The sequence below is a fragment of the Baudoinia panamericana genome (genome assembly GCF_000338955.1).
Source record: "Baudoinia panamericana UAMH 10762 unplaced genomic scaffold BAUCOscaffold_6, whole genome shotgun sequence".
NCBI lineage: Eukaryota > Fungi > Ascomycota > Dothideomycetes > Mycosphaerellales > Teratosphaeriaceae > Baudoinia > Baudoinia panamericana.
The window spans coordinates 958165-974162 of NW_006911262.1; the positions used below are offsets into that span (position 1 = coordinate 958165).

Here is a 15998-nt window from a genome sequence, read left to right on the forward strand (position 1 = left end):
CCCGCGTCATCGTGCATTTTCATCGGAGCTTGGGCCCCCGTCCCCCCACGAGTCAGTCGGTCCGATGTCGTTTCACTCAAGCAAGAGATGTAACTTGAAGGTAAGCTGCTGCTGGGGAGTGGGGAGAGCATTGTTCAAGCAGCTGCGAAGGAGGAGGAGTGCGGTACTGCCCCTGCTGCCTGCCTCCATCTGCTGTGTTGCGCTGCACGCGCTTTGCTTGCGTTACTCCATCTCCACTGCTTTTGTATAAGTTGGCCTACAGTGAACCCTGTCGGCTTGGTGGAGACGGCGGGGAACATTCGGACTGGTGATGCACCCTTCACCGTACTCTATACTGGCCATACCTTGCGTGCCTTCCCATCTTGTCTCTCCTGCGTTTCGACCTTCTCGCCAAGCCTATTATGGCAGTACCACGGGTGGTCGTGTCAGCACAGGCACGCCAAACCTACTTAGCCATCTCCGCCATCATACGCGGACAGCTACGGAGACCATCGCGGCCGCGTGCACCTCTCCACCACCACACCCGCCTGCGACAACACTTCTCCACCTCACCACGCCTGACCAACGACCGTGACAACTACCACCGCTCCGACTTCACCTCCACCGGCTGGACCGGCATCTACGACCCCACCACCCCGACCAAGGGTCCCCTCGCCGACACCTCCTCCCTCGGCGCCCCCCGCATCACCCCGCGCATCCTCCACGACCACCTCAACCACTTCGTCGTCGGCCAGGACCGCGCCAAACGCGTCCTCGCCACCGCCGTCTACAACCACTACCAGCGCGTCTCCGAGCTGCAACGCCGCGAGGAGGAGGAGGAGGAGCTGGCGGCGCAGGAGGAGCGGCGGCGCATGAGTGAGATCCGCCGGCATCCGGTCGAAGGTAGGGAGGCTGAGTTGAAACGGGGTATTGAGGTGCCGTCGCTGACGAGAGCCTTTCCCGGGACTGAAGACGAGTTTCCGGGCCAGCAGGCCACCATTAATATGCCGCCGCCATCATCATCATCATCATCATCATCGTTGTCATCGTCATCACAGCATTCGGGTACGCAGGCGGGTGGGAGGCCAGGGGACGAGTGGAGGTATGTGCCCTTGCCGCAGAGGGAGGCGAGGGAGCAGCAAGGACCCGGTCCACCGCCGCTGGTGGATAATACGCCGTTGACGATTGAGAAGAGTAATATCCTACTGTTGGGTCCGTCGGGTGTGGGTAAGACGTTGATGGCGAAGACGTTGGCGAGAGTGTTGGAAGTACCGTTCAGCATGTCGGATTGCACGCCATTCACGCAAGCGGGCTATATTGGTGAGGATGCGGAGGTATGCGTGCAAAGACTGCTCGCTGCGGCCAATTACGATGTTGCGAAGGCGGAGCGAGGCATCATCTGCTTGGACGAGATCGACAAGATCGCCACGGCGAAGGTCTCGCATGGTAAGGATGTGAGCGGCGAAGGTGTCCAACAAGCCCTGCTCAAGATCATCGAAGGCACAACGCTGCAGATTCAGGCTAAGCAAGAGCGCGGCGCAAGCGGTGCGGCAACGCCTCGACATGGGAGTAGCGGTACGAGCAGCAACGCCATGTACAATCACCCACCCAGCTCTTCACTTGGCGGCGGCGGCGGCGGCGGCGGCGGAATGTCCGGTGGCTCGCAGTCTCCCGGCACGAGCGGCACCATGGGCGGCGGCGGAGCGCAGAAAGGCGAAGTCTACAACGTCCGCACCGACAACATCCTCTTCATCTGCGCCGGCGCCTTCAACGGCCTGCACAAGATGATCCTCGACCGCATCAGCAAGGGCAGCATAGGCTTCGGCGCAACAGTCCGAGCGCCACCTGCCTCCTCCAGCAGCAGTAGCGGCAACCACCACGAAACCATCCTTGAAGGTGAAGACTCGCTCTTCGAAAAACACCTCCCCTACTACTCTTCCACCCTCCACCAACAGCAGCCGAACAGCAGCAAGCAGAAACGCACCTTCAACACCCTCGACCTCGTCGAACCGCAAGACCTGCAACGCTTCGGCCTCCTCCCCGAACTCACCGGCCGCCTCCCCATCACCTGCGCCCTCTCCTCCCTCTCCATCGAAGCCCTCCACTCCGTCCTCACCGAACCCCGCCACAGCCTCTACGCCCAGTACCGCGCCTCCTTCGCCCTGTCCTCCATCGACCTCCGCATCACTTCCCCCGCGCTCCGAAGCATCGCCACCACCGCATCGAAAATGGGCACCGGCGCGCGAGGGTTACGGACGGTAATGGAGCGCGTGTTGGGGGAGGCGATGTTTGAGTGTCCTGGTAGTGGGGTCCGGTATGTTCTTGTCACCGAGGCGGTGGCGGAGAGGAAGTGCGGGGCGTTGTATTTCGGGCGCGGGGAGCAGGGACGGTTCCAGGGCGTGGCGATGGAGGAGGAGGAGCGGTGGGAGGAGCGGTTGAGGGTCGAGAGGGGGGAGGGGGAGGGGGAGTGGGAGCGCAGGGCGAGGGTGAATTCGGAGGGTGGGGCAGCGAGGACGTTTGAGGAGTATCGGGTCAAGGCTGCTGCGGGGGGGATATGATGGAATAATATCATGTATATATATTCTATGTTCGTTTTTACGAGAAATGAAACGTGAGGGTTATGATCACAGCTTGCTGCTCTCGCGCCCTTGCCACTCGCCCTTGCGAACGCGCTGACAGACTTCTTGCAACACTTTGCCGCCCCACTCGAAGTCGGCGATGGTGAGGTAGACCTGCGAGCTGAGCCGCACCCACCACGCCTCCGCGTAGAAGATGATGGCGATGAAGGTGTTATACTCCTCCGTCAGCACTTTGGCGATCCAATGCCCAATTTTCACCGCTTGGTTGGGGTCACTGCTCGCATGCGCGACGAACGAGATGGGCAGCCGCACGTTGGAGAAGTTACATTCGCCCAACGTGCCTTCCGCATTCTCCATCACCTCTGTGCCGAGGACTCCCGATACCACTCCCCCAGCTTCACGAGCCAGATGTTGAGTGTACGCCGTAATGGCCTCCTCACCCTGCTTACCCTGCCAGCATAACCGACTCCGCCATCGCAGCGCAGCGGGGATGCAGAGGTAGGGGCTATTATCCAGCGTCCCCACGAACTCGAAATTCGTCACGAACGCGCTTTTGCCGCTGCCGGGAGGGAGCGGGTTGTTGATCACCGCGCCATCCCTCGGAACCGGGATGAATCCGTGACTCGTCGGCAGCGTACTACGGATGAGATGTTGATTCCGCTCCGGGACGTAGAACCCCGCGCACCCGCGTGGCACGTGTAGCCATTTGTGGCAGTTACTCACGAAGAAATCGGGATCGAGGGCGGTCAGGTCGAGGGGGATCTGACCGATGCCGTGCGCGCCGTCGATGCAGGAGAGGATGTTGTGTCTCTTGCACAGCTGCGTGAGGCGGGCGAAGGGCATGCGCACGCCGGGGAGGGAGACGATGGTGTCGAAGATGGCGAGTTTGGGCGTCTGGCCGTTGGATTGGATGGTGGAGATGGCATGTTCGAAGCGGGAGAGGAGGTCGTCGTCGGGGATTGGGTAGGTGTAGGAGATTTTGTGGCTGGAGGCCGGGGTGGTCTCGGTGATGTATTCGACTGTTTTTTCGCACGCGCCGTAGATGGTGGCGAAGTAGATGATTACTTCGTTCGGTTTGTAGACCAGGCTGCGGAGGACGGTGTTGATCCCTGTGGTGGCGTTGGAGAGGAGGACGATGCTTGAGAGGGGTGCGTTGAGGTAGTTTGCCAGTGCTTCGCGGGACTTGTCGAGGAGTTTGGGGTAGTCGTAGCGGATGAATGTATCTGGTTTGGCTTCTGCTTCGTCCTGGTAGTGTCGTAGTACGTCGCGGACGGCGAGCGGGTAGGAGCCGAAGGAGCCTGGAGGGTGTTAGTGCTTGTATCGCGTCTAGTACTCAAACCCATCCATAATTGATCAAACAATCTCGTTCGGTTGAGCGATGAATGGCAGCGGATAATCTAGCAGAAAGCATACCGTGGTTCAAGTTGCAATAACCGCTCGCGAAGGAGAAATGTTTGGCAGCGTCCCTTCCGCACTCGATAGTGCTGGCCTGTGTTGGACGCGCCATGTTCTGATTGTCCGATCGCCTTACCAATGCGTTTTCGAACAATGCAAAGAGTCTATGAGTTGGACGAAGGATGGAAAGTAAAGACACAAATCTGGCCCGTGACTCACTTGTCACCACGCCCTACCACAAGACATGCCACTAACTCGGCGTGCATGCTATCTCGTATCGTATGTCGTGCTTGTTACTGTGTTGGATCTTCTCGGCTAAGATTTAAACACCGACGGCAACATCAATACAGATATTGTCCGCATCTACTTGGTCTCGACGCTTGTGCTCGAACTTACCTAGTAGACAGTGCTCGAATATAACACATAAAGGAAGCGAAAGAGAACTACGCGTTCTAACGGTCACGCTATCGTCGCTACCAAGGCAGATGGTTGAGGATCAAGCACCTAGGAAGAATTATGCCTTTCCGTCTGCATCACGGCTGGCCGCCATATTGATCCCATCCAAGTAAGGTCGACAGTCTGATCGACTTCCGTAGCAGAGCGCTCGGGATGCTCAACCGCGGGGACCTCTTCTGCACCATTGTTGTACCTGACCGCAACACCCAAGCCTTCCAATCCAGCCCCGGCGGCAGCCACGTTCCAGATGAACTGCTTCACGATACCCTCTCGGGTAATTTGAAGCACTCCTAGCGGTAGCTCAGAGCGCTGTACAGCAGCACTGACGCCTGCAGTACTCTCACTCGTACTAGCCAACAATGCAAGCACCCCGTCCCCACGCCACCCCGCTGGCGCGCCGGAGGAGGCTCCCTCCAGCTCGCGGATCATTGCTGGCGTAGGCTTTGCAGCTTTGCACTGGATGACGACAGGCAGCTTGAAGCTTTGGCTGTCTTTCGAGGCGGGTGGTAGATGCCAGTAGCCAATTAAGTCGATACCAAGATCGTTAGAACGGCCTACACGATGGATTTGAAAGCCCAATCTCGCCAAGGTTTCAGCAACGGTGTACTCGAAGTGCGTTCCACGGTAGACGGTGCTTTCGACATTGAGCTTGGAGCGCTCGACATATTCTAAAAATGACTGCAGGTCGTAGTGCTTTGACTCAGTAGGCGGGAGAAGGCGCGCCGGAAGGGAAAATGCCTCTCGGCGTGAGGCTTCGGAGGGCTTTGCTGCCTTTTCTGTTGCAGTGGCTGGTTGGGTACGCGGTGTGGCCTCCTTTTTCGCAACGATGGCTTTCAAAGCCTTCGATGCCCCTTTCTGGACAGCAGTAGCATTGGCAGGTCTTCTAGCTGTCCTTCCACCGGTGGACTTGGTGGACGCCGTAGCAGTCTCGCTGTCCTTAGTTTTGAGCTTGCGCTTGCGCTTGTCGCTCGTACTGGCACTGACCTCAGATGCACTGTTGGTTGTCGTAGAGGTCTCTAACTTCTTCGCTTGCTTGGTCATTGCTCTCTTCCAGTTGTAATTGGATGCTTCAAGCGCAGCCTGCATGGCCGATAGCCCACCAGCGTCGGCAACATTGTTTCGAGCATTGGCACTGGCCTTCGCATTCCCATCGGCCTCTGCATCTCTGGACAACGTTTTCGGCGGTCGACCACGCTTTGCTACTTCTGCACTGCTGCTCGTACACCGGACGCAGTTGCATAGGAACGTGATAGGAATCCTGCCATGGCTGCGGAGCATATAGCACGCAGTAAGGAAGCGAAAAGTTCCAGGATTAGTGCCTTGTCACATTGTCAAATGCCGCGGCGTCTATGTGGCAGGTCTACCCTCCAAGCCTCGAGCAGTCTCTGCTCGCAATGACTCCAAAGCGAGTGAACGAAGGGACGAGAGTTCTTAGATGCACTCCGTCCAAGCCGGCTACGAAGAGTGCCTCGGCGTCGTTCGGTCCGCTCCGGCGCAGGTACCGAGCCCAATACCACTTGCACATGACGGAATGCTGTCGATTGGTCAACCGTATCTCTTCTCGTCTGCAGTCCATCCTCCGGGTGTTTCCTCCGGCGAGATAATGAGCGTTACTTCGGTTCCGTGATCGCTCAGCCGAATATGGCGGACAGACTCACTCAGCTTCAAGATGCCATTGACAATGTAGGCGTCCACGAAACTGCTGTACTGCCGGTCCTATAGGTGCTAACAAGTCGCCAGCAACAAACGCTGATGTACGCAGCCATTAACTACATCACGACCAGGCATCCTTACGCAGAAATCCCAGGGCAACCAAGCCAGGCTCCGCAGCTGGCCAAGTCATCCGCACCAGACAGTGCTGTCCCCCAATCAGCCGTTTCGTCGCAAATACCAAACGGCGAGCCGGCGAAACAGCAGCCTAACGGCGCGGCACCGTCTACCCAAATCGCTTCAGATGCGTTAGAGGCCCCAGGTTCACCACCTCCCGAAGAGCGGGATACGTTCAACGCTGCTCTGCACGAGCTTGCGAGAGATCTCGTGTTGCAGGAGCAGCAGATCGAACTGCTGATCAATAGTCTGCCGGGCCTGGGAAACAGTGAAGCAAGCCAAATGCGCAGAATGAGGGAGCTAGAGGCAGCTTTGAGGGAGATGGGGAGCGAGCGAGCTATAGCAGAGCAGGAGAAAGAGCGGATGGTCGATGCATTGGGTCAAATGCTAACCCAAGTACAAAGGGTACCATGAGATGGGCGTGCCAAAAAGCATCTGTGTCGCCCTAATTGCGAGATCACGTGAAATGATGCGGTAAGGCATCGGCTTCCGCGTGATCGCACGCCACGTGGTCCTTTGTTCTTGCTGAGATCTCCAGCGCGAACAGCATCTGTCACGCCTTTGAACGGACATGGTGCCATTATGCAAGACTTGAGCCTGAGCGAAGCGTGCGACAACGACAACAGGCTGCTAAAAGCCTGAATCCCATGTCTGCGTTAATGGTGGATCAAGAGCTGGACAATCCAGGCTCTCAAGGCTACAAGGTCCAGCTTGTGGCTGTGACAGATATCCAGGCCATCGCCGACCAGACTGGCAGCGAACATGAAGCGTTCCATCAGGCAGTTGAGCAGCACCACCAGACGCTCCCTCGATTCAAACTGTCACAGCCTCCCACTCGACGCCAGTCTAATGAAGGCGACCCAAGCGAACCCAACCCACCACAGCACGTCAACGATACGGTAGAACGGTTCACTTCGACGCTGCAGCAGTACTCACAGCGGATGGCGGAGCTCGCACTTACGCGTAATGGACGACGGCTGAAGTCTACAGCGACGGTGAAACTTCATATCCATTACCACTTGTGCTACGGCTCGGCATATGCAAAGTCAGCTTTACAGATACTACTGGACATCCAAGCTCTCATGCTCCAGTCGGAAGCTCGCGAAGCTCGAGTGGACGACTTAGCATGGGCACCCTCCGCCGAAGGACTCACTGCTGCCGATCGTCTGCGGCAGATACTGTCCAGGACGTGAAACACACCGTTATTAGCTACGATTGTTGCATCTATCCATCAATGTTTGACACGGAGACAGTCTCGACGCGCTTTGTCCTGCCACCACAGTTTTGGTAGAAGGCACGGAAAGCTTGGCACAACGCACCGCCACATGCCGCAGCCACGCATTCTCACCCCACATGCACATGCAGCTTTTTGAATGATCGAAAGCGTACATGGAGAAAACAGAAAGGTGAGTATCCGTGTACGAATTCAATGCACGTAGTAGGTTCGTACAAAGCTGAACAGTTCGTGGCAGGACGCGGCTCCGAGCATGATCATAATGGCCGACACGCTTATTGTCTGGTTGCGAAAAAGTCTGCCCGAGGAGATCGCAACCCTCGTGGAACCGTATATTAGCCAAGTTGAGCGTGGCCAATATCAAGAATTGCTGCAATCCGACGAAGCGAGAAAGCTTTTCGGGCATGACAGTGCACCGGACGGTGGTGAGGGATCATTGGACTTTCCCACTTGGAGCGACTTCATCTTCCACAGGCTTGGCATTCTGCTGGCCGACCGCTCAAGGCCGGACAAGCAGATTGTGTACTTCTGTATTGGCTATGCCGCCTTGTCAGCATTTGTGCAGTCAAACGTAACTGGCCCACCGTTGCCATTTCTCTCAGCCAAGCTACTATTTACGCCCGATGTCGCTGACAGCACGTTGGCAACGAACAACGTTCGAGCCGCACTGGTGGCAAGTCTGGCCGTCGATGGGATTAGTGCTTACAGGTTAACGCCGAACGTCGAGTTGCTGTGCCTCGCTGATGCAATTATGACCTGTCCGGCCATCTTGAAAACTGTGGTGGTAGCGAGGTGGACTAAGATGCGTGTGGCTTTCTTGCACCAGCGACTTCTCTCCGAACCGTCTTCGACCCTCCAAAACATCATCTACGATGACCTAGACCTGCTCGCAGACGCAATCCATGACAATGAAGGTCTGCCTGCGGCTGCTGAGCAGATGCAAGTAGAACTGATGCTTGAGCGGACAAGCATCCATCTCCATCACGGTCTCGACAAGCTCGCCCTTCAAGATCTGCAAGAGGTCAAGAAGCAGAGGTGCTTCGAATATGCACTGACGGGACGCTTGGGCAAGCGAACCCGATACCAAGGCCAAGATGTCAGTCAGCTTGTTGTCCTTGCCAAAAGCACTGACGCAAGTGGTGATGCGCAAGCTGCAGGCACACCAAGTGTGGATCGACTAGACGGCATAATTACATTGAACGATGGAAACGTTGTCGACGCAGACAAAGCGACACCCTTGAAGCTTGATCTGAACGATGATACTTTACTTGAGTCAATCAGCTTCGCGGAGAAACCGTCGCCGGATGCTTCACTACCAGATACGACGAATCTGCCTCCGGCATTGCGCCAACTAGATGCTGCAGCCCAGCCGCAACTGCACCCACTGGACTCTATCGTTCTACTGTTGTTCGCGTCGTCCATCACCAATACTTCGCCTCAGCACGGCTTAACCCGCGAAGAGACGCTGCCTTATGTGTCACGTGTGCTTGATGGAGGTAGCTCCAACTGGCAAGTTTACACACAGGCGCTGTTGGTTCGCAGTCGTATTGAGGGGTATCGTTCACGGACCATCGAGCGCGGCCTGTTACAGCTGCAAGCATTGGTGGATCAGGTGGTGGCGGACACTGCAAGCATTATTGAAAGCGACATTAGTAGCAACAGCAAAGGCCACGATCAGCCTTCGTTCTTGCCCAGACCCTCGGCATCTGAGAGCGCACCGAACACCGAGCGGCTTCGCTATGTCTTTCAGCTAGCAACGCCTATGCGATGGGAGTTAGAAGCTGAGCTTGCGGCCCGATGGGTGCAGCTCGGCGGCCTGCGCTCAGCGCTCGACATTTATGAACGGCTAGAAATGTGGGCTGAAGCTGCATTGTGCTGGGCGGCTACAGAGCGAGAAGACAAAGCAAAACGGATTGTACGCAGGCAACTATTCCATGCCACAGCAGGCGCAACGACCGACGAGCACGTCGGCGAAGACGAGACGTGGGAAGGGTCGGAGAGGATGCCTCCACCACCAGATGCAGCCCGTCTGTACTGCATCCTTGGCGATCTCGACCAGTCCACGGAGATGTATCAGAAGGCTTGGGACGTCTCCGGCCAACGGTATGCACGCGCTCAGCGCTTGCTTGGCCGGTATTACTTAGCCAGACACGATTATGTCAAAGCTGCTGCAGCGTACAGCAAGAGCTTGACGATCGATCAGCTAAATCATGGAAGCTGGTTCGCGCTTGGCTGCTGTTTGTTGGAGCTGGCTGAGTTCGACAGGGCAGTCGAGGCTTTCTCACGATGTCTCCAGCTTGACGAAACAGATGCTGAAGCGTGGAGCAATCTCGCTGCGAGTCTGTTACGCCTGGAGTCCGACACGTCTGCCGAGCCTGTTGCGCCTGAGGATGCCATGCTCGCTGGCGACGATAGTTCAGAGAGACCAGGCGATCCGCAGGAATACCGTTCCGATGCTCTGAAGGCGCTAAAGCGAGCGGCAGCCCTCAAGCATGACTCGTACCGGATATGGGAGAACGTCCTTACTGTAGCCGCTTCTGTGCACCCGCCGGACTACGCCACTGCGCTTTCGGCGCAAAAGCGTCTGATAGATCTGCGCGGAGCGACTGACGGTGAAAGGTGCATAGATGAGCAAATGTTGAGTTTGCTCGCTCAGCAGATAATCTCTTCCAACGACCGCTATGACCCAGCGCAGCCGGGACTTGCAAGGCTGTTCGTGAAGATGATCGACGAGAATGTCGTACCTTTGATCACCGGCTCTCCGCAACTCTGGCACCTGGTAGCGAAGATCGCACTCTGGCGCAACAAGCCCTTCTCCTCACTGGACGCCGAGGAGAAGGCGTGGCGAGTCGTAACCGCTCAACCTCGCTGGGAGGCTGATGAACAAAATTGGAACGCCGTCGTTGATGCGACGGTCCGGCTGTGTAGTGCGTACGAGAGCTTAGGGCCCATGGAGCGAACGGAGGGTATGGGTGCCGGTGAGCTGGTGGCAAAAGACTGGAAGTTCAAGGCTAGGAGCGCAGTGAGAGGTATACTTGGTAAGGGAAAGGCGGCGTGGGAGGGAACGGCAGGCTGGGAGAGGCTGCAAGCGGTGATGGAAGAGCTGAAGCGATGAGTGTCAGTCCCAAGATGAAGTCCGCTTTACCTGCCACCTCCGCCCTGATCGTGGTTGAAAGCGGTTCACATGCCAGACCCTGCGCCCCGAACGTTGCCCCAGTTTTCTCCGCAGTCTCACATGCAACCTCCGCATCTGTGCAACCTTGACCTTCCTCAAATGCAGCGTACGCAATCTTCGATGGCGAGAACTATCCCCATCTTCTTCTTCCTCGCGTACATGTGTTGTTGGACATTATGAGGTTGCCGAAATTTCAGGTTGGAGTAAGCATTTCTGGTTTGATCTTCGCGACAACCACACCATTCGTGGTACTCTTCAGCATCCCGCTGGCCATCTTCGCGGTGTTTACGACAACGGTCGCCTTTTGGGTCTTACTATTCAGAGTGATTGTCATATACATTGAGCTTGGACTCGTACTGGTGCCGAACGCCCTCCTCTACCTTTGGCAGCAACTGATTCCGCTGCGCCGTGCAGAGTCTCGCACGGCCGAGGGGTCCGCATGGCTAACGCAGGATCGCGTGGACAAGGAGACTTCGCCGATGTCTAAGCCTCCATCGCGTGCCAGCTCCATCAGTTCTGGTTCGCGGAAACGGCCAATCACGCACAGCCAAAGCTCGGTGAGCTTGTTCGAAGTTGTGACGCCTCGCGACTTCGAAGGTGTGGGCGGATGGCGAGAACCGGAGCATGGTGGTGACCAAGCCATCTGGACCAACAGCCAACTCGAGGTTCCCATTCACCGCCATCATCGTCGTAGTTTCACCGCGGGTAGCCGTCCAATAGCGTACAGCAGGCATGGCAGCCCTGAACGCGTACGGACGCCTCTGGCTTTACGCACGCCCATCGGAGGTCGTAGAACACCAAGCGGCACTGTCAGTCCTGAAGGGTACTTCAGTCTTGGAATCTCCACGTTTCCGGGCACCGAACGTACTTCAAATGTATCATTGACCGACTACGGGATTGAAGCAAGTGGTAGCACTACGAGCCTAAATGGAGCAAGGGCAATCAGACAAGGAACGCTTTGATTGCTACAGACTAAATCTTCCTATGTCTTACGTTGCACACGAGCGAAAGCATCACTGTCATCTCACCACTCACCAGCTTAGCCGGAAAGATCGAGCGGATGCTCCCACCTGCTACCTCTCGAGTGGCGCCGGGTGCTGTTGTACCTGCGGCTCGAACCGCCGATATACCCACCGTATGAGTGGAGATCCATGTCAAATACTATCGGCCGGTCGAACATGCTGCGGTCGTATCCTCCACGAGCACGTTGACGGCTTGTGTACCGGTCGTTGGACAGCCGTGAATGATAGTTGCGGGTGTTGGTGTTGCCGCCCGAGCGGTTAGGGACATCTCCGTAGTAAGAAGAGGCGGAAGGGTGGTCCATGCAATTTCCCATGGTTGCTTTCTGTGGTTCATGCGGCTGTTTCAAAATCTCACCTGGGGCCTGAAAAGTTTGTTTGGCGGCTTGTGCAGAGACGAAAGTGGCTGCTATGGGTAGTGAAGCTGTTGAGATAGACACGAGCATTGAACAGAGTGGATGGTTTCTTGGATACGCAACCGTCTGGAGCGAACTATGCCATTGTGCACACTAAGCTGTTGTCTCGGGTTAGAGTGTTCTATGTCTGGCTCGTGACAAAGAGCCAGGCATTGACTTGTTTTAACCAGACAAAGCGCATCGCAGCGAGGATTTGGCGATACGAGCATAGCCGGAGTGACTGGGAGAAGGAAGCATCCGTCTGTAAGCAGTAATATTAAACTACGAAGCGCTTGTCACGACTCGTTGCCGGCTCCATTGTTCACTCCTCGCGAGTCACAGCTCTGCCAACGACACGGCTACGCAAATGCGTGCAGACACACGCAGTTACCGAGCGTCCCGTGATGTTGCCGCAGTTCTGGGGCGCCGAAAAGGCAGCATTGACGCAAATCTTAAACGCTGGTCTCTTCCTCGTTGCCTTGCGCATCATTTGCGCACTCAGCAACATCCGTCACTCTGTCGCTACGCTCGCCCTGACTGCCTTCCTCAACCACTGTAAGCCCCAGACAACGTGCGACTGCCGATCGCAGCTTCTTCACGAGATCTTGATGGTGCTCGTCGCGGTCCTTACATTCAATGTTGCAGATGAGCTCGCCGCAACCATTGCCACCCTTGTGCCCAGTACGACAGTGATAGCACTTACTCGGAACCGTGAGTCGAAGGATGCCTTGTACATCCAAGGGGTCAACATCGCCATTGTGGGCTGTGGCCGAGGCCTTCAACATCGGCGCACACAGAGCTGCGAGATATGAAGGTGGTAAGCAATGACGAAGGTACCACCCTTTCAGCTTCTCGGTGCAGATTAAGCTGTGGGGAACGGTGAAGCTCTCCAGATTGTGGGCAGGCTGAAGCAGAGATCTGAGTTTGCGCGCCCATGTGGCTGTGTATGCGCTTGCCCCAAGGCTGATGTGCTTGATGTACTGGCGCATGTCACCAGCGGTCCTGAGAAAGTGGGCCAGCGTACTCATGGTTCCGGCACTGAAGGTATGTTTGCCGTAGAAGATCGGCGCAGCTTCGGCGAGCAGTTGCTTGCTGACGCGGAGTATGGACATGTTAGTTGAAGACTGGCCGATCCATTTGCCGGTTGCCTTGTTCCATTGCATGCCGGGGTGGGCCATTTGTATACTCTCCCAGCAAGAACGTCTGTCCAGGCCGCGAGGCTTGACCGTGGAGAGTTTGATCGTCCCTTCCGGCTCCAGCAACAGTAGCTCGTAGATCACGAGACGCAGCTCAGCTGGAAGCTTGGTGAAGGTAAAGTAGTCTGTGATATCGACCGGCTCGAGCATCAGCAGTTTGTGTCCCTTGTAAGGTCCATCGGTGAGAGTGAGCTGGCGATGGGTTAGGTGCTATGCTACTGGTAGGCGAGAAGTGGTAACTCACGGGCTTGACCTTGAACATGGCCGGGGAGTGGATCTTGATCGTCTGGATGAATCCATTCGCCACGACGTCCCATTGCGAAACCTGCTCGCCGAGCGCGAGGCCGGAGGACAGTTCGCTCCTGGTCTGCCATTTCGCATACCCTTCTGGCTCGGGCTTAGTGGCAGCCCCGGTCTTGGCCTTCTTTGCCTTTGGTGGAGCGCTTATCGGCTCGGCCTACTTATCGTCAGCGACCGCTCATCTTCAGTAGTATGCCCGTACTTCGCACCTTCTTTCTCTTCGCCGCCATTCCGCCGGGATGCGCTCTTATGTAGAAGAAGCACGCTCGTACAGGAGCGACTGGATCATGGGTATGTCAGTTAATGTCGAAACGAGGAAGTAAAGCAAGTTGAACGATGAAGTGAAGATTGAAAGAACCGGTCTGCTCAAGGCAGTCACGCACACGCTAGAACGCGCCTGCACGTGGCTTGAGCCGCAACCATATCGCTCTGGGCCCTGGCAGGTGCATGTGAATGCTTATGTGACAACAGTTCTGTCAGTGCATAAGTCAAGTCGCTCGTTTTAGTACACCACTACAATGCGCCCTGCTCACCCAACACTCAGCGAACAGCCCGCGCGCTGAAAGACTAGAAACACACAATGCTGAAAGAAGCTGAGGGCTCACTGTACAGAAGCCATGGCCATGGCTCCCATCGGCGCCTTCCCTTCCCAATGCTTTCTACCGCAGTCGTCCTACGCCATGGTGGGCTTACAGCACCATGTTCAATGGGTTCTCAATCACCCTCTTCAGCTCGCGCATGAACTCGCCGCCGACTGCGCCGTCCACGACCTTGTGGTCGAAGCTGCCGGTGAGGACAATCTGCTCGTCCCACTCGAAGGCTTCGCTGCCATCTTCCGTCTCCTTTGGGATCGCAACCTTCTTTACCGCACCCACTGCCACGATGGTCGCTTGCGGTGGGTTGATGACGGCCGTAAACCGGTCGATGGCGTCGTTCATGCCCATGTTTGAGATGGTAATGGTGCCGCCCTGGTACTCTTCCGGCTTGAGCTTCCCATCTCGTGCCCGCTTGCCAAGATCCTTAATCTGGGAGCTAATGCTCTCGAGACCGAGAGCGTTGACGTTCTTTACGATAGGTGTCATGAGACCAACAGGCGTTGCGACAGCGACAGACACGTCGACGGTGTGGTGTTGTCGGATCATAACCTCCTTGCCATCCTCGCGCCAGCTGCTGTTCGCCGCCGGTACTTTCCGTGCTGCGACTGCAATCGCCTTAATGAGGAAGTCGTTCACTGACAGCTTGTAGTTGCCATCAGCGGAAGCGTTCAGTGCTTGTCGGAGCTTTAGAAGCTTGGTGACGGAAACGGTTGATGCAACGAAGTAATGCGGGTTCTGGTTCATGGATTGAGTAAGACGGCTGGCGATGGTCTTGCGCATAGAGGTGGCTGGCGTGTCTTCATACGAAGGAGGTGCTGCAGCAGCAGCCGGTGTAGCTGCAGAGGTTGGTGCAGGCTGAGCAGCCTGCTTGCCCTTCCATCTCTCGATAGACGGCTGTAACCGCTCACCAGTCGACTCTGACTCCTGACCGGCGGGTGCAGACTCCTGCTTTGGCTCCGGTGCAGTGCCAGATCCTGATGAAGGTGGCTCAGAAGCTTCGGCTGCTTCTTGACCGCCCTTCTTGTCCTCTGCAGGCTTGGACTTGTCACCTCCGGCATCCTCAACGCTAAAGTCTGCGAAGGCCTCTACGTCACCAGCATCCTCGACCATAACAGCGATCGGCTAATCGGCTTCGTCAGTACATTCATTACGCCGGTTCATGGGTAACGTATCGGCGTTGAGCACTCACGTTGCCCACTGCGACGTCCTTCTCTCCGCTCTCCTTCAAGATCTTTGCCAACACACCTTCTTCTTGGAATTCGAAGTCCATCTGCGCCTTGTCCGTCTCGATCTCGACGAGCACTTCGCCAGGGGCGAGAGAATCACCGGGCTTCTTCTGCCAGGTGCCGATGTTGCCGGCGGTCATGGTAGGGGAGAGAGCGGGCATGGAGATTATGGTATGCGAAGGGTACGCTGCAGTCGTCCAGACACGTCAGTAGAGCGGAATGATCAGTCGCTAGGGAAGTGGCCGCACATTTGGAGGCATAGTAGCGGGCAAGGGCTGACAGCGCGGGTATTCTCCGTCTGTTGGCACCATGTATCAGCATAACACGCCATTGAAGCTCACTGTAGCTTCAGAGATGCATATGCTCGACTCACGCTACAGACTCCTGTGTTCTGAAGCCACTCAAAGCACCCCTCTTGCACACTCCCTTTGATGCTCGCGCGAGCACCGCCGCAGCTGACATCGTCGCTAAAGGAGCTCCTGGTAGTTCAATGTACCCCTACGCTACCCGCTAGAAACAACAGAGTGAACGCGCTGGCGATGAAGAGAGCAACAAGTGATAAGAGAGCGTGAGAAGGGAAGGGTGTGGTTGATGAGGCCAGTGCTGCTGCTCACCTCCCCT

At 56.5% G+C, this 15998-nt stretch overlaps 9 protein-coding genes across 9 annotated transcripts; 5 read left to right on the top strand and 4 right to left on the bottom strand.

Annotated features, from left to right (window-relative positions):
- Positions 1-566: 566 nt before the first annotated feature.
- Positions 567-2537, top strand: BAUCODRAFT_48437 (uncharacterized protein; the record flags this gene model as incomplete). The annotated part of the gene is made up of 4 exons (XM_007678027.2): positions 567-882; positions 952-1021; positions 1112-1573; positions 1661-2537. Coding segments are annotated over 4 exons (1725 nt in total), but the record flags the coding sequence as incomplete, so codon positions are not given.
- A 33-nt stretch (positions 2538-2570) lies between these two features.
- On the bottom strand, positions 2571-4261 carry BAUCODRAFT_482523 (uncharacterized protein). Its single transcript, XM_007678405.1, has 2 exons — positions 3972-4261; positions 2571-3856 (listed from the first exon to the last, which is right to left on the bottom strand). The coding sequence occupies exons 1-2, from the start codon at positions 4063-4065 to the stop codon at positions 2604-2606; spliced, it is 1347 nt and encodes a 448-aa protein (XP_007676595.1). The 5' UTR covers positions 4066-4261; the 3' UTR covers positions 2571-2603.
- Positions 4262-4616: 355 nt separating this feature from the next.
- BAUCODRAFT_42323 (uncharacterized protein) lies at positions 4617-5138 on the bottom strand (the record flags this gene model as incomplete). The annotated part of the gene is made up of 1 exon (XM_007678011.1): positions 4617-5138. A coding segment is annotated over one exon (522 nt), but the record flags the coding sequence as incomplete, so codon positions are not given.
- Positions 5139-6050: 912 nt separating this feature from the next.
- BAUCODRAFT_148187 (uncharacterized protein) lies at positions 6051-6650 on the top strand (the record flags this gene model as incomplete). The annotated part of the gene is made up of 2 exons (XM_007678406.1): positions 6051-6092; positions 6150-6650. The coding sequence occupies 2 exons, from the start codon at positions 6051-6053 to the stop codon at positions 6648-6650; spliced, it is 543 nt and encodes a 180-aa protein (XP_007676596.1).
- A 233-nt stretch (positions 6651-6883) lies between these two features.
- Positions 6884-7429, top strand: BAUCODRAFT_148188 (uncharacterized protein; the record flags this gene model as incomplete). The annotated part of the gene is made up of 1 exon (XM_007678407.1): positions 6884-7429. One exon carries the CDS (start codon positions 6884-6886, stop codon positions 7427-7429), a length of 546 nt encoding a protein of 181 aa, XP_007676597.1.
- Positions 7430-7732: 303 nt separating this feature from the next.
- Positions 7733-10585, top strand: BAUCODRAFT_70170 (uncharacterized protein; the record flags this gene model as incomplete). Its single annotated transcript, XM_007678102.1, has 4 exons — positions 7733-8636; positions 8700-9082; positions 9182-9825; positions 9895-10585. The coding sequence occupies 4 exons, from the start codon at positions 7733-7735 to the stop codon at positions 10583-10585; spliced, it is 2622 nt and encodes an 873-aa protein (XP_007676292.1).
- A 118-nt stretch (positions 10586-10703) lies between these two features.
- BAUCODRAFT_482637 (uncharacterized protein) lies at positions 10704-11646 on the top strand. The gene has a single exon (XM_007678408.1). The coding sequence runs from the start codon at positions 10822-10824 to the stop codon at positions 11605-11607; it is 786 nt and encodes a 261-aa protein (XP_007676598.1). The 5' UTR covers positions 10704-10821; the 3' UTR covers positions 11608-11646.
- A 664-nt stretch (positions 11647-12310) lies between these two features.
- BAUCODRAFT_482606 (uncharacterized protein) lies at positions 12311-14014 on the bottom strand. The gene is made up of 3 exons (XM_007678409.1): positions 13765-14014; positions 13500-13712; positions 12311-13447 (listed from the first exon to the last, which is right to left on the bottom strand). Exons 1-3 carry the CDS (start codon positions 13783-13785, stop codon positions 12512-12514), a joined length of 1170 nt encoding a protein of 389 aa, XP_007676599.1. The 5' UTR covers positions 13786-14014; the 3' UTR covers positions 12311-12511.
- BAUCODRAFT_33972 (uncharacterized protein) lies at positions 13985-15664 on the bottom strand. The gene is made up of 3 exons (XM_007677931.1): positions 15626-15664; positions 15341-15564; positions 13985-15273 (listed from the first exon to the last, which is right to left on the bottom strand). The coding sequence occupies exons 2-3, from the start codon at positions 15536-15538 to the stop codon at positions 14245-14247; spliced, it is 1227 nt and encodes a 408-aa protein (XP_007676121.1). The 5' UTR covers positions 15539-15564; positions 15626-15664; the 3' UTR covers positions 13985-14244.
- Between the last annotated feature and the right edge of the window lie 334 nt (positions 15665-15998).

Coding starts and splice junctions, on each gene's coding strand:
- BAUCODRAFT_482523 (XM_007678405.1), bottom strand. CDS start 4,065: ATGGCGCGTCCAACACAGGCCAGCACTATCGAGTGCGGAAGGGACGCT. Junction 3,857..3,971: donor TTATTGCAACTTGAACCACG/GTATGCTTTCTG, acceptor AACACCCTCCAG/GCTCCTTCGGCTCCTACCCG.
- BAUCODRAFT_482637 (XM_007678408.1), top strand. CDS start 10,822: ATGAGGTTGCCGAAATTTCAGGTTGGAGTAAGCATTTCTGGTTTGATC.
- BAUCODRAFT_482606 (XM_007678409.1), bottom strand. CDS start 13,785: ATGGCGGCGAAGAGAAAGAAG. Junction 13,713..13,764: donor TGGCGGCGAAGAGAAAGAAG/GTGCGAAGTACG, acceptor GACGATAAGTAG/GCCGAGCCGATAAGCGCTCC. Junction 13,448..13,499: donor CCATGTTCAAGGTCAAGCCC/GTGAGTTACCAC, acceptor ACCCATCGCCAG/CTCACTCTCACCGATGGACC.
- BAUCODRAFT_33972 (XM_007677931.1), bottom strand. CDS start 15,538: ATGCCCGCTCTCTCCCCTACCATGACCGCCGGCAACATCGGCACCTGG. Junction 15,274..15,340: donor AGGACGTCGCAGTGGGCAAC/GTGAGTGCTCAA, acceptor GAAGCCGATTAG/CCGATCGCTGTTATGGTCGA.